Source organism: Phocoena phocoena, chromosome 4, assembly GCF_963924675.1.
Source record: "Phocoena phocoena chromosome 4, mPhoPho1.1, whole genome shotgun sequence".
NCBI lineage: Eukaryota > Metazoa > Chordata > Mammalia > Artiodactyla > Phocoenidae > Phocoena > Phocoena phocoena.
Window position 1 is genome coordinate 71,182,636 of NC_089222.1, and position 16,220 is coordinate 71,198,855.

Sequence of the window (16,220 nt, forward strand, 5' to 3'; positions counted from 1 at the left end):
AATTCAAAAATAAGGGTTGAAGTATTTGTTTTCTCAGCTTTTCTGTTACTAGGACATTTAGTTAACTATAGTGCCATCTTCCTTGAGCATTCCAGTTAGTCTCGGTTTTACTGTATGTTGATATTATATATCTGGCTCGTTTTATTCAGCAGTCACTTATTGCATTTTCCTTTTCACTTATTAAACTATGCTGTTTTATAGACATAATTTTACTGAGGAGAAAAATGGAAATGTAGTACAGAACCCAGTTATATAGTGGCTCTAAAGGTACATAACTGAGTTTCCATTTTTGTTATAAGCTATCCATTCTTCTCTGACTTACATCTGTTCCTTTCTTGTGCCCTTTGGTTTAACATTGTTCTCCTCCCCAATTTTCCTCTTCTCCTCGTTGTAAACTCATGGCAGGGTCTGCTTGGTGAGCTCATTCTCTTACAACAGCAAATTCAAGAGCACGAAGAGGAAGCGCGCAGAGCCGCAGGCCAATATAGCACGAGCCATGCCCAACAGAAGCGCAAGGTGATGGATGGTTTAAGGGGGCTACTGATATGTTCACACTAATCAGCCGTTTCTACCAGGATCGTGTCACCTTAATCCATTCATGGACTCCAATTATGAGAAATTATTTTTGACAAAGTAAAAATATGAAAGATAATAGAGATATGCAACTTTCCTAGAGTAGGTAAATCCAAAATATTAAACATAGGAATTTATTTTCTGAGAATTAGATTATCTGTGAGGGTTCATGGATTTGTACTTAGATAAGAATTATGAATTACAGCTTACTTGGTTCAGTTATTGAGTCACCTTAAATTTGTAGCCAACTTGTCTATTCTCCAAGTTTTCATTTGTAAAATGAAAAGGGTTACTGTGAATGACCATGTTAAATTAAAGAATGAAATGTATTTGTTTTAGTTAAAATGAATCAGCAGAGAATTCTTATTTCTTACAGAAGAAAACTATTTCGACTTAACTTTGGGGCAAAGTTATTCTTAGATACTTTGATAAATTTGTACAAAGATTTTCCACATTTATTAATAAAGTCAGCACAGATTTTCACCTTGTCTACTGCAGGGTTGAACATTGGAAATTTGATATGATTCTGGTCAATAAAGAACAGATTCTGATAAAACTCAGCATAACAGTATACAAATGTTTGGTTATAGGAGCAACCAAGGAATCCTTAAACATATACATTTGGCTGTTAGATGATCCTATAGTATAGATCCCAAGGTTAATGTTCTAAAGAGACTAGAGTCAAATGAACTGTATGTAATGATTTTAAAATTATACTCTAGGATCTTGAAATCAGCTATTTGTGTTACATATATTAGATAAAAAAATTTTGGAGTTAGGTGCAAATCTTACTCAGGAAAAAAGATTCAGTCATATAATTAGCTTCCTGTAGGTTCTGATATTGAAATCAACCAATATTATAGATAATTAGTGGAATAATTCTGCTGGCTAACCCTGTCGCATTTGGTGGTGGTTAATACTTGAGAATACTCATCATAGTTTTCATTTATTTTTTCAGTATCACTACCTGGCTTTTCTCAATTCCATGGCTGTGGAATCAACTCCTGTATGTTGTTTAGCTTTCAGTAAATGAATAACATAGGTAGAAATAGAGAACAAGTTATTTTCCTACTTGTGTTAAACCAAGGGAGGACTTATTTTGGTTGCGTTGGGTCTTCGTTGCTGTGTGCGGGTTTTCTCTAGTTGTGAGCAGAGACTACTCTTCACTGCGGTGTGCGGGCTTCTCTTGTTGCAGAGCACAGGCTCTATGTGCGCGGGCTCAGTAGTTGCAGCACCCGAGCCCTAGAGTGCATGGGCTTCAGTAGTTGCAGTGCGTGGGCTCAGTAGTTGCGGTGCGTGGGCCCTAGGGTGTGCAGGCTTCAGTAGTTGTGGTGCGTGGGCTCAGTAGTTGTGGCTCACGGGCTCTAGAGAGCAGGCTCAGTAGTTGTGGCACACGCGCTTAGTTGCTCCGCAGCATGTGGGATCCTCCCAGACCAGGGATTGAACCTCTGTCCCCTGCATTGGCAGGCAGATTCTTAACCACTGTGCCACCAGGGAAGTCCCAAGGGAGGGCTTACTTTAAATGGTGCTTTAGCATTCTCTGTTCCTCATGCTGTTGAGAGTACCATTTAAATATTGTAACAAGTTGGATGCTTAGGCTAAGCCCTCTGTTCCTTAGCTTTGTTACAGAAAGAAGGGGAGGGAGCTACTGTGTTTTGGTACGTTAGTTAGGAATATGAATATAGCTCTAGTTACTAGTAGTTCTTGTTTTTTTCATAATGGAAAAATAATTTGCAATGAGTCCTATAGATCTGCTATTTTAAGATTCTAAGATACAGTTTAAGATTATTGATGTGCTGTTGAATCTGATGATTTAAGCAATATCAGTAGTGAATATTGTTTATTTTCTACACTGCCAAGGGTTAATGTTCATTTGGGGCCAACTTTACTAGCCTTTTTTCAGGCTTATGGTTATCCTTCCTATTCCTAATATTTATTGGATTATCCATGTAACCCTTTTATTCCTCACTTTACACATTTGTAAAAGAGCTACTGGCAGGACTGTACCTCCATCTGTTTTGTTTATTAAGGCATACTTAGTAGAGCACGAAACGGGGCTTGTTCCTGCCCACTTTGCAGTTACCTTGTGTGAAAGTAAATGAGACTAAAAACAATTTATGCTCCTCTATAATAATATCATTCCTTTTACTGTCCTTAAAGATGGTTTCCTTACTGTATCTTCCCCTTAATTCCCCCTATAGTTAGTACACAGATGACTTTTCAGCCCTACATTGTCATAATGACCAAAATCCTAATTTGATGAGATTTTTATCATTCTAAGCATTTGAGGTTTGTTTGAGGTACAAAGCCACAGCTACTTTTTGACCATTATTTCTTATTACACCTTGAAAATATAAGTAGGCCTTCATTATTTATATCTTATTAGTAACAGCTAATAGATTTACCCTGTATCATCTGAGCAAAGGAGCTCATGCAGAGACAGCAGATTAAGACTGCCATTGATAGGTTTGCCTCCTGTGAATGTGTACACATACATAAAAATTTTTACGAGTCTTATGCATTTCTGTATTTCAGAATGTCCAGAATTGCTTAATAGGAAGAAATACTTAAAATTTAAAAATCAGGCTTGGTTTTGTGAGGAGCTAGTAAAGGTTTTTCTCTTTCAGCTTTAGCTTGTTTCTGCAGAGGGTTCCGCTCTTTCTCCATCAATTTTACAGCCCTGGAATTGTAGAAAAGCTCTGGTTTCAAGACTATTGATACCCATTTCTGTCAGGGTGAGTTTTAACTTAATTTCATAATGAAAATTACATATATTAAACAGTAGGACAAGAACTTACTGTAAGTAGCTGAATTTTACCAGTAAAGTGCATCAAAATAAAATATACCCAGGTTGCTAGTTAAGACCTCAAATAAATGATAGACTAACAATAGCATGTACTAGTCTCTTAAGAAAATACGTAAAAGTATCTTATCATTAATCTTTAATATTTATTTTGTGAACCTAAATGTTTTGATTTTATTTCCTAGAAAATATTAGGTCTAATTCTTGATTCCACCATCACGTGTCTTTTATATAATAACATTAATCTTTTAATTTAACATTAAACTAAGCAGATAGGAAGTGTATTGGTAAAACTGCATGAGTTGTTCCTAACAGTCATGCCAGAAGGGCACATGATAAATATTCCTAAGAATCCAAATTTATGAAAATCTTAACAGTCATTGTACTAAATACTAATATTAGCACAAAGATTGTATTTGTAATGTTCTAATAACCTTATATCATTTTAAATCTTTATCCTTTTTATTTTACCAAATTATCAAGGTGTGTAACCTTTTATAGTCCTTGGCTTATAGTAAACATTCTAACTTTGTGTAATTGTATTAGTTTCTTAATTATTGCCCCAGATATAGAGAAATGTTGGATTTTCTACTGTAATTTATATTACATGAAATCATTAAATATTCACATCTAAAACTAAAACAGTTTATACTAATATTGTTTATACATTTCATACTAATTTAACTGCATTAGATGAATAGTTAATGGAACAGAGTAAATCAGAGAAACTTTCAAAATGAATTGGGAATATAATCTGCATAACAAAATTTTTACGACCATACTATCACAATATGATGGCATGCCATTTGGTCAAAATATGGAATTATTTATTTCTTCACTGGCCTTTAAGATTTTGTTCTTTGGGTTGTGGGCTCCTCCCCAATGTGCTTGTTTCCTCACATTTTAGGAGACGATTAATAATTCTTGTCCATTTTACAAACACATAGTCAAATGAAAAACACTTATATCCACAAGTTTCTGGCAAAGTTTGTTTTATATTATCGTTTTTCTAATTACCAAACCAAATTTAGAATTTTTAGACATAGGCTTTTTAGGAAAAAATGATACATACCTATCATTTCTAACAAGTATTGTCATTTTTATTTAAAAGAATTTTGAGGGGGCTTCCCTGGTGGCGCAGTGGTTAAGTGTCCACCTGCCGATGCAGGGGACATGGGTTCGTGCCCCTGTCCAGGAAGATCCCACATGCTGCGGAGCAGCTGGGGCCATGAGCCATGGCCGCTGGGCCTGTGTGTCTGGAGCCTGTGCTCCGCAATGGGAGAGGCCACAACAGTGAGAGGCCCGCGTACTGCAAAAAAAAAAAAAAAAAAAGAATTTTGAGGGAAATTTTGATAAATTATTTGGAAATAGGAATTAAACTCTCAAAATAACTTTATTGCATGGATGAAAGTTATTAACGTCTACCTCAATAAGCAAATCATTTAGAATGTTTTCATATATATTTGCTACCATGATGTCTTGACTGCTTAAATAGCCAATGAATAAAGATGAATAAAGATTTACATGAATTTTAACTTGATTTTTGTCTCCTGTGGAATAAAATCATTTGTAAAAATTTTGAGTATCAGAAATTAGATAATTATTTTGAAAGACTGAGAATGACAACTTTGGCATCTCACCAGGGAGTCAAAGTACAGTTACATGTATTTGTCATAAATGACCTCATTTTAATTACAGTTGATTATTGTGTTTTATATTTGGAATTGTGACTACTTTAAAGCCTGTTATAGAATAAAGTTTTTTGTTGTTTTGAATATTTTATCTTAGAAATATTAGCATTAATAACAATTCGGAGTAGTTTCCCCAATACCTGTGGATTTTATCCTACTTTTGTTTTATGTTGAAATCAATTTTAGTTGCTTTACTCAACTTCATTGCTCCTGATGCATTCGCTTTATTATGGGTTAGCAGATCTTGCATTGGAACTGAATTTAAAAACAAGCATCTGGCTCCACTTAAAGCTCTGAAAATGCAAGTTGTTCTTTGCATTTATTAAACGCTTTCCTACTTACAGAATAGAAATGGATAGTGTTTGCTTAAAGATACACTATGACCAGTGAACTTTTCAGTAGCTGTAAATGATAGCATGTGTCTGACTTCCTGAAACATTTCTGTAAGGATATTATTGCCTTATTTGTCCAAGCATCCAAGTCCCTGTGCTTGAGTACAAAATAACCTATCAAGAATATAGTAACCGTATGTGTTGCTTTCTTTTTTTTTTTTTTTTTTTTTTTTTGCTTTCTTATTTTTCTAACAAGCCAGCCATATATGACTAGAATGGCAATAGGAAGATGGTTGCTTTTTAAGGTTTTCACTTAATATAAAATTTTGATGAGCTATTTTTATTAATGAATAAGATATTTTTACTTAAATAAGCATTTGATTTAAAATTTGCTTTGACTAAATATCCATATAAAGCCAGTAGTTTTCATTCTTAAAAATGCTTTTTTAAAAACATTAACTTACTGTATATTCTATATAAACCTAATTCTACTCAAATAAAATTATTTATTTTAAACATTTAGGTGTCAGACAAAGAGAAAATAGACCAACTTCAAGAAGAGCTTCTGCATACCCAGGTAATTCTGATGAGTAAAAAGAACCAGAAAGTTTTTCTTAAACTCTAAGTTTGGTGGTATGGAAATGTATCTTTTTAACAAAGCAAAATTTAGAGTGGCTTAATGATAGAACCTTATTATTTTAAGTAGATGCTCCGCAAAATGCAAAAACTAATTGAGAAATAAGGAATAATGAAGGAACTTAATAAGTTTAATTAACTAATTTATGAAGTGACCTGTCCTTATATAAATCTATGTTTGCAATTTTACATTAATAGGCTAATTAAGTAACAATTAAAGAAATTGGAGTTGAGTCTACCACAGTTCTTCTCTGAAGCCCAAAGCCAATCAGATAATAACCTTTCCAAAGGTATTTCTAACACTACTATGAAAAGTTATTCTCTTATAATTGATGATAACAATTATCATTAAAGACTTTTTCTGTGCAATGTAATTGAGTAGGTAACATTCTAGTGAAAAATTGCCCCATCACCCACTCTATCTTTAGTTATTCTATGTAGATACAATGACATGCAATAATTAAGAATAAGTTAAAAAGACTTATTGGGTCTCTCTTTTTAGGGGAAAAAAATACAAGGACAATCCAGATGAAATTAGGAACTAGTATATTTTGAGTCCCAGGTTTTCTTAATATCTATGCATTATTCTTACACTTGACTATATGTTAGAATAGCGTGTGCTCTGAGCAGCACTGTATATATTTGTTATGGCTTCCCAGCCAGGTGATTACAGTCTGCAGCCAGGGATTGAGAGTCATTGGCCTCAGAATGTGGTCTCTGCAGCATTAGCATCAGTAATGTCCTTTGGGAACTTGTTTGAAATGCAGATTATTGGTCCCATCCCATCTGCACTGAGTGGGAAGCTCTGGGTGTAGAACTGAGCAATCTTTGTTCTTAAAAACCCTGAAGTGATTCTGATGAATTCTTAAGTTTGAGAATTACTGGTCTAGACGTCTTTGCAGGATGACCCAGCAACACATCTCTAGGAAGACTGCAGATTGGCACCTGTACTGAAGAGTGTTTCCAGCCCCAGAAAATGTAGACCCCATAATTGATTCCATATTTACCAGGAAGTGAGCCAGTGGAAATCCTACCACCCCTATATATACCTATTGATATCAACCCTTCAATTTGGACAGTTGTTGTCAGCTGCTAGGCATTGACAAACACTTTGATGGAGAGTTCATGATGTAATAATAGCGTTATCTATATCAGTAGTGTCCAGTAGAAATATAATGCAAGCCATGCACTTTAAAATTTTTACATTAAAATAAGGATGAAAAGAAATAGGTAGAGGGCTTCCCTGGTGGCACAGTGGTTGAGAGTCCGCCTGCCGATGCAGGGGACTCGGGGTCGTCTCCCGGTCCGGGAAGATCCCACATGCCGCAGAGCAACTAAGCCCGTGAGCCATGGCCGCTGAGCCTGCGCGTCCGGAGCCTGTGCTCGGCAACGGGAGAGGCCACAACAGTGAGAGGCCTGCGTACCGCAAAAAAAACAAAACAAAAAGAAATAGGTAGAATTTTGATGTTAATAATAAATTTAACCCAGCAGATCTAAAATAATATCATTTAAACATCTAATTAGTATAAGAAATATTAATGTGGTGTTTATGTATTTTTACTGAATTATAGAAATCTGGTGTGTATTTTATACTTAACTCATCTCCATTCAGGCTAGCCACATTTCAAGTGCTCAGTACCTGCATGTGGCTAGTGGCTAGCATCCATATTAGACAGCACAGATCTAATTCTTAGATAACTACCAGTATTTTGTTATATATACTATTACTACAGATAGATGAACAAATTCTGTAAAAATATATTTTTATAATAGAATCTAGCCTGTAGTTCTATCTGTCTCATACTATTACATAATATTTTCTTTAATTTGGCTTAAGCTGGACATTCTCTGAGGATAGAGCCATGATCTCTTGTTATTTACTGTATGCTTGGAAGATTATAACAACCTAACATTTTCTAAGAAATATTTTCCATTATAAGGGTCATGTTATTGTAAGTTGGACATAAACATCCAGTTGGTTATAGGAAAGAGTAATTCTTAATAGTTTTCTGAACATTGTTAATGTTTAGAGAAGAAATAATAGTGTACAGAGAAGACCAGTTAGAAAAGGATCACATTTATTCTAGAAGAACATTGTATAGCCAAGCATCTACTTTGACAAAAAAGCCTGTCTAAATGTATTAGTTTTCTTTAAATTGTTCTTATATCAATATTTTAAAAATTAATGTGTAATTTCTGGCCACAGAAACTTACCAAAACTTGGAAGAGTTTGACCCCTCAACTCAGACCTGTATTCAAAACTCTATGACCTTAGATAGGCTACCAAGCATCCCTGACCTCTGATTCCTAATCTGTATAACCTTTGCCTCACTTGAAGGCTTACGGGAGTTAATGCAAGTCAAACAGTCAGTAAAGGGCCTGTCACATACTGAATAGTCAGGTACTGTTAGCTATTTTTATTTTATATCATTTTTATAAAATAATATGGGGGATGGGGAGAGTTTGAATTTTTGTCAAATGTCCCTTTAATGAAGACTTAAAATTTTGTTGTAATAGGAAATATTGCTTCATAGAGGATACTTAAGAACTTCCTTCTTCAAGTCCTTTCATTTTTAGTATTTTTAATAATTTCTTCAACATAAACAGCAAACTTTTCCAAACAAAATTCCAATTGAAATAGAAAACTATAATGAAGCTCATTGTTTGAGATAATATTCATAATTTATTTGTTCAACATTTTCATAGATGACTTTTAAATGAAATAATTCATTTTAAGTAGGTAGGAGATATTGCTTCAGGATCTTGGAAGATTTTAATTTACACTTAATGTTATTTTTTAACCCATCTTTTTCTTGCAAAGTTATGTGTATTATTTTGTTGCAGTTAAAGTACCAGAGAATCTTGGAACGGCTAGAAAAGGAGAACAAAGAATTGAGAAAATTAGTATTACAGAAAGATGACAAAGGCATCCATCATAGAAAGCTTAAGGTACTTTAAGTTTGTCTTAATTTGTTCGCTCTCAGAACTTTACCACTTCACATTGTGTGTTGATCAATACCGGTTTTTAAGGAACTGCAAAGGGTTCTATCATCCTTTTATTTCTAACCTGATATGCTTAGGGGATAGGGAGGTCTCTTCCTATGTTAAGGCTTTTCACAAATTATAATCTTCAAACATTTATTTTATACTATATCCATAAATTTTCATACTTTCAAGAGTCATTTCTTGTGAATCAGTTTATTTTTTCTGAAATATTTAGTTTATCTCTAGGTTTACTTAATTTATACAGCTATAAAACCAGCAGTGTAAGTTGATAGAAAGTTACATATGTCTTATTTTCATTGCCTTACTTGTATTGCCGTCAATGAAGAGGCCACTTCCACCAGTTTTACAATAGTTAATGTTTTCTTCTGGAAGGTTCCTTAGACATTTTAAAGTATTTTTGAAAAAGCATACCGGTATTGTTATCATCAGCACATTGGTAATTACCATTATCAGTTAATTAAATCTTATTATTCCCCACTAAACCAACCTTTATGTGCTAAATGAAATTGAAGTAATTCTTTTAACTTAAATGTCATATAAGTAAACAGAATATGTACGTAGCAAAACTGCAATAAATCATGGCACATTCATTTTGTAGCCAAGGTCCAAAGATACATAGCCCTGTTTAACCAACATGTATTAATAGTTGTGACTCCAAATTACGACTGCATAAAACAAATAAATAGCATGGCTTTATTTATAAGTCAGCACATGGCAGATGGAAAAAACCACATCCAAGTGTTAATATATATTGAGAATTATATATATTAACACTGAGAAATTGTATTTTCTCTCATAAAATGAAATGGTAATGAAAATTCGAAAAGTTTTTTGTTTATTTTTAGGTGGAGGGGATAACAGTTGCTTTCCTTTTAATTATTTCTAGGTGTTGAGAGATGAAAGGCAGTGTAGACCCTCATTTTGTTCCTACTTTGGCACTGAAACTTACCTTTAATTATTAAATGCTTGATAGTAACCTTTTTCCCAGGCCTGTGTATATGTTCAATCATTCCTCAAATACTTGAAGCTTATAATTTTCCAGGCACCGTGTTCGATACTGTTTTTACTGAGATGTCTGCCCCTGGTGCTCTCATATTTTAGTCTGCCCAGTTATCAGTGTACACTAATCATTCATACTGATTTAACAATAATCTTGGTGATTCTTTCTCTACTTTACCAGTTCTTCAGTCTCTCTTTCTCTCCCACTCTGACGCATACACCAAACATTCCTTTCAGTTGGTCACCTGACCCCTTATTGGGCGTTTTTTGGTGTTAATGGTCTTCCTTTGTTGGGCACTTAATGTTAGCTCTTCAGTATTAAACAATAACCTCCTTCTTTTGCCATTTAATTAGAAGGTTCGGAAATCATGAATTAATATACTGTGTTAAATCACTGTCTCTTTAAAATAAATTTGATAAGAACATATGGAATTTTATTCTGTATTGTTTTACATTTACTAGGAATATTTATTTGCATAACTAGGAAAAGCAATACAATTATTATGGAAACATTTTGAATGTATCAGCTTTTATCGACACATCTGTGGTTTTTTAAAAATGTTTTCACTATTTTATATTATTAATTTCTTGAATTTTATAGAAATCTTTGATTGACATGTACTCTGAAGTTCTTGATGTTCTGTCCGATTATGATGCCAGTTATAATACACAAGACCATCTTCCAAGGGTAAGTAAAAAATTAGTACACAGTGAACTTGCCCATTAGCAAAAAGGCACTATAGTTTTTTAAAAAGTTACATACATAATACATACACATATGTATAGACATAGACAAAGACATAAAATTTTCTGTATAATATTCATGTGTTCTAGGTGATGCCCTAAGCATTGAATATTGTTTGACTCTTTATTTTGGTCCATTGGTTTACGTATATTTATGCATAATAAAGTAAGGCTTTCAGATATTTGGCATTAGGTATTCATGATATCCATGATATTAAAATACCTGAATGGTGGATAAGATTAGGTACATGAGTGAAATTTAACCTTACAGAATTGAAAATGTCTTTGTAAAGAGTAAACTAGCTATGGAAAAGATTTGTGGAATATTAATGTTAATGTGGTTTTAAAACTAGTGGTTTAAATTAGCATAAGTTTTTAATAAAAATTTGGCTGTAAATAATGGATCCAGTTAATGTTTTGCTGTTTATGTTTTCAATACACATCAATGTATGAACCATCATTTTTTTCTGGATGATATTTTAAAATCATTTAATTGTGGATAATTTTTAAGACTAAAACTTCTCAGCAGCATTCCAAATCTATTAAATTTAAGTTGGTATCAAAAGATATGAATATGTGGTATTTATTTTGTCATAAGGTTGTTGTGGTTGGAGATCAAAGTGCTGGAAAAACTAGTGTGTTGGAAATGATTGCTCAAGCACGAATATTCCCTAGAGGGTCTGGGGAGATGATGACACGTTCTCCGGTTAAGGTAAGAAAATAGGCCCTCTGGATTAATAGACTTACTGTGGTGGTCATTTTGTAATGTATTTAAATGTTGAAGCACTATGTTATACACTGAAACTAACATAATATTGTTTGTCAACTCTACTTCAGTTAAAAAGGAAAATAGGCCAAATGAAGTTCCTCAGAAAAGTAGTCACTTTAATGAAGTTTGTCCATTGTGTTAAAATGAAGAATTCTGACAAAAGAAATAATTGATATGTAGCATTTGGAATTATTGCTAGTGTAGAAATCAGTAGGCGGCATCCCTCAGGCATGAACAAAGATCAGGAGTTTTTCTTGCTGTAATGTAGACACAAGGATGTGTGTGTATGTTTTAACTCAGCTGATGGATGGAGTAGGTATAGAGTGATTGGAGAAATGGAAAATTGAAGTCACCAAGAATGAAGGCTAGAATAGTGGTAGAAAATGAGACAATGAGGCTGATGCTGAAGTCTCGCAGAATTGAGGTCTGTTTATAATTACAACAGGCAGTCTAGTGTGATTCGGACAGTGCATTATTATTTGGGGTCTGGCTGTGATTTCAACCATGTTGTGTAAAACTAGTTTCTTTTTCATTGCTTTGTGTTATTGTGTGAATAAACCACACTTTATAGATCCGTTTTATTGTTGATGGGCATTTGGAATATTACAAATTTAGGGGGAAAAGAATGAACTGACTATATCATGCTCTGTAATAAAATGTAAAAATATTATGAACCTACCTTTTACATTGTAACCAGCACCCTAATTGTAGTGGCTGTGGCTGATACTATATTTTAGGAAGGAGTTCACTTTCTTCCAGCAGGCAGATATCATGGACAGATTTCCTTGGAACGGACAAGGCTGTTCTCTTTTCAGTTTGTCATTACTTCACTAGTATTTACCAGGACTTCTCCTCCTTCATGGACTCTAAACTCCAGATTTTTGTCTCCCCTTGAAGAGTGAAATTGCCAGAATCTTGACTTAACATTTTGACTTCTTTTTAACAGCTTCTTTGTTCCTTAATGTGCAAATGCCTTAAAGGGAAATTGTGCATAGAATGTAGGGCTCAGTTTTTGGAGATTTATTTCTGCTGTCCATTTTTCTCAGAGAGTTTGGCATCTTAGATGGTGGCTGCTTGATAGCCCTGGAATCCGATTTTGTCTCTTCAACACAGTGAGATGGCTACAAGTTTTAAACTTCTCTTTCAGGCCACCGTGTGCCACAAATCAGCAAATGCCCTGAGGGAAAATAGCTGCAGGAATATACCCATCCAGATCCTTTGGGGTCCTGGACTCAGTCCAGGCTGCTCTGATGTCTTCAAACAGCTAGGTTTTATTTGTTATCCTCTGTATGCTTAGCTAATCTTAGTAGACAGAATTGTTTTTTAAAAGTGAAATCGAATCATTATAGAGAAGCTTGAAAAGTTACAACTGAAAAGTTAAGGAATGTGAAGTTTAGAAGTTCTCATGAAACCACTGACTGTTGACATGTAAGTTGTTAGAGAATTTCTTGCTCAAATGTCACTCCTTGGGTGAAGGCTGCCTTAGTTGCCCTTAGTACTGCTCTCCTCTGTGGCATCCTAGGTTTTGCTACACAGACCTATTCTCTCTGTATATTTCTCCCAGTATATAATGAGGCCTAAACCAGTTACAGTCAATTCTTCGAGTTCCCCCATCTGCAGTGCCTGACACAGTTGGCTCTCAATAAATAGATGTTGAATAAATGAATTGTCCTTTGCCTAAATTTGCCTTTGAAGTGAAATGCAAGATTTCCTTTTAGTTTTTCAAGTTTTGAGATTGATGGCTTTCTGCTTGGTACTCCGTATAATGTTGACTGGAAAATGAGAACCATATAAGTGCTGTGGGAATTAATAGGAATTGTAAATACAGTCTTCTCAATTTTCTGTTACTTTCAGGTGACTCTCAGTGAAGGCCCTCACCACGTGGCCTTGTTTAAAGATAGTTCTCGGGAGTTTGATCTTACCAAAGAGGAAGATGTAAGTAGAATTTGTATGAGGTTTATGTATGTAACTTTTTATAACATGTGTAAACTTACAAAAGACAACTAAATGGAATATTTAACTGAAGATTTCCTTAGGATTTTGTTGCTTTCCATTGATAGCTTGCAGCATTAAGACATGAAATAGAACTCCGAATGAGAAAAAACGTGAAAGAAGGCTGTACTGTTAGCCCTGAGGTAAGTGTTGCAATTCATTTCAACAATGTTTTATGGAAATCCAATGTTTATGGTTTGAAATCATGGTGTTAACATTGATGTTTAGATTGCAGCTGTTCCAAGATACTTTGTCTTTTCTTTTCTTTTAATATTCCAAAGAATATTGTTTTGTGGATAATTTTCTATGATAATTACTGTTATGGTCAGAAAAAGCATAATTTTTTTCTGAGCTGCATATCTGAATGGATGAGATACAGAATTTTCAAAATACGTGTCACCAAAAAATTCCTAATAAGCTGCTTCCCAAAATTAGTCTTTTGGTTTTTGGATTTTTTTTTTCCCTGCACAGACCATATCCTTAAATGTAAAGGGCCCTGGACTACAGAGGATGGTGCTTGTTGACCTACCAGGTGTGATTAATGTAAGTATCTACAAAATGTGTGTTTTATCTTATTCCTATTGTGAAAGACATTTATAATGACATTTAAAACCTTTTTCTTCAAGACTGTGACATCAGGCATGGCTCCTGACACAAAAGAAACTATTTTCAGTATCAGCAAAGCTTATATGCAGAATCCTAATGCTATCATACTATGTATTCAAGGTAAGTCTTATTGAAAGATTTTAATTGCACTAATATTCTTCCTTACTTAGCAATCAAAGCTTTGTTCTACATATGCATGTTACATAAACATACAAAATAAATATGTTTTGTCATCTCCTCTTACTTTTTCGTTTTATTAGTAAATAGAATTGAAATTGGTGATATTTTGATAAATTTCACTGTGTAGGCATCATAGACATTTTTATTGGCTAGAATGTCTTTTCATAACTAAGATAAAATATTAAGAAAATTTTCTTACTATAATGTAGACACAAGGATGTAGCCTGTTGAAGTTTTTAAAACCTACTTTGTAACCATTACAGTGTCTTATTTATTTATTTATGGCTGCGTTGGGTCTTTGTTGCTGCGCATGGGCTTTCTCTTTTGGCGAGTGCGGGCTACTCTTCCTTGCGGTGCGCGGGCTTCTCATTGTGGTGGCTTCTGTTGTTACAGAGCATGGGCTCTAGGCCTGCGGGCTTCAGTAGCTATGACACATGGGCCCAATAGTTGTGGCTCGCGGGCTCTAGAGCACAGGCTCAGTATTTGTGGCGCACGGGCTTACTTGCTCCTTGGCGCGTGGGATCTTCCCGGACCAGGGCTTGAACCCGTGTTCCCTGCACTGGCAGGTGGATTCTTAACCACTGTGCTGCCAGGGAAGCCCTACAATGTCATTTTTCAATTTTTTTTCAGATGGATCTGTGGATGCTGAACGCAGCATTGTTACCGACTTGGTCAGTCAAATGGATCCTCATGGAAGAAGGACAATATTTGTTTTGACCAAAGTAGACCTGGCAGAGAAAAATGTGGCTAGTCCAAGCAGGGTGAGGGCAAGTTCTTTATACAAGCTCCAGTTATGACAGGGACTGGTTGGGGGAATAAAAAATTTCCTTGTGAAATACAAGTAGTAATGAGATTTTTCTTGGTTCTCGTTAAAAACAAAGTATTGTATAGTTATAGTAAATTACTTAAGTGCAATATCCAGGTATAAGTGAAATTCCACAATTGTAATCAGTTTGCTTCAAATACTTAAAACTGCTAATGTTGCTTACTCTAATTTAATTTAAATTTTGTATGTTGACATAGTCATTAACCTCATTTGTAGTATTTTTTGTTATAGTTTAAACTTTTTTTTTAGTTGATGTTCATTAATTAATGTAAAACTAGTGACAATTTAAATTCCTTTTGGGCCTTATTTTATTTTGTCCTGTCTTTTAAAAATATTTTTATGATTTATGTATTTTTTTCAGATAAACATTACGTTTCTTAACTGATGAAAGACTGTGAGGCAGATTTTCATAATAGAGAAGGCATTGGATAGGGTGTCAAGGCTCAGCATTCTTATCCATGCTCTACCACCAACCAGCTGCATGTCCTTGGGCAAATCTTGTTACTTTTCTGCATCCAGTCAGTGCACCATCCAACCTGTTAGTCTAGTTGATCTCTAGGTCATTTTCATTTCTGAGATTCTGTGACTTCTATTCATGGTATTCAGTGTCCCTTCTCTCCTCCTCCCTTAACAAGGAAAGAATTTTATTTCAAGGTACGATTGTGTGCAAGGTTTATTAGGACATGCTCTCTACTTAATTATGAAGGCATAAAAAAGTGGGTCAAAGTGGGTCAAAGTGCACAATCTGTAGCCAGATTGCTTGGTTTCACATCTGCTCTACTGTTTGCTAGTGGTGTAACCTTAGGTAAGTTGTTTTACTTTTTCAGTGCTTTAGGCTTTCTCATCTGTTGGAAATGAAGATATTAATGGTACTGTCTCATAGGTAATGAAAATTTATAGAGTTTAATATCCATCGTAAAGTGGTTGAAATAGTGCTTGGCACAAAAGTGTTATGTAAATGGTGGCTATCATCTGTTGTTATTATATCTTCATCCCCCATGGAACAACTTCAGATATAAGTACCCATCCCTCTGGCTACTGCTTAGAATTTCTCTTTTTCCCA

The 16,220-nt window shown here is 34.5% G+C and overlaps 1 protein-coding gene across 8 annotated transcripts in view; it reads left to right on the forward strand.

Annotated features, from left to right (window-relative positions):
- OPA1 (OPA1 mitochondrial dynamin like GTPase) overlaps positions 1-16,220 on the forward strand; it is a 90,819-nt gene that overhangs the window by 17,853 nt on the left and 56,746 nt on the right. For 4 of the 8 annotated variants that reach the window (XM_065876925.1, XM_065876926.1, XM_065876927.1 and 1 more), the window contains 10 exons: positions 406-516; positions 5,923-5,976; positions 8,880-8,984; positions 10,642-10,728; positions 11,383-11,496; positions 13,408-13,488; positions 13,614-13,688; positions 14,017-14,088; positions 14,172-14,271; positions 14,962-15,092. In XM_065876925.1, coding sequence (XP_065732997.1) covers positions 406-516; positions 5,923-5,976; positions 8,880-8,984; positions 10,642-10,728; positions 11,383-11,496; positions 13,408-13,488; positions 13,614-13,688; positions 14,017-14,088; positions 14,172-14,271; positions 14,962-15,092 — 930 coding nt within the window. The remainder of the gene's footprint in view (positions 1-405; positions 517-5,922; positions 5,977-8,879; positions 8,985-10,641; positions 10,729-11,382; positions 11,497-13,407; positions 13,489-13,613; positions 13,689-14,016; positions 14,089-14,171; positions 14,272-14,961; positions 15,093-16,220) is intronic. The other 4 variants (XM_065876931.1, XM_065876929.1, XM_065876932.1 and 1 more) reach the window with 1 other exon arrangement.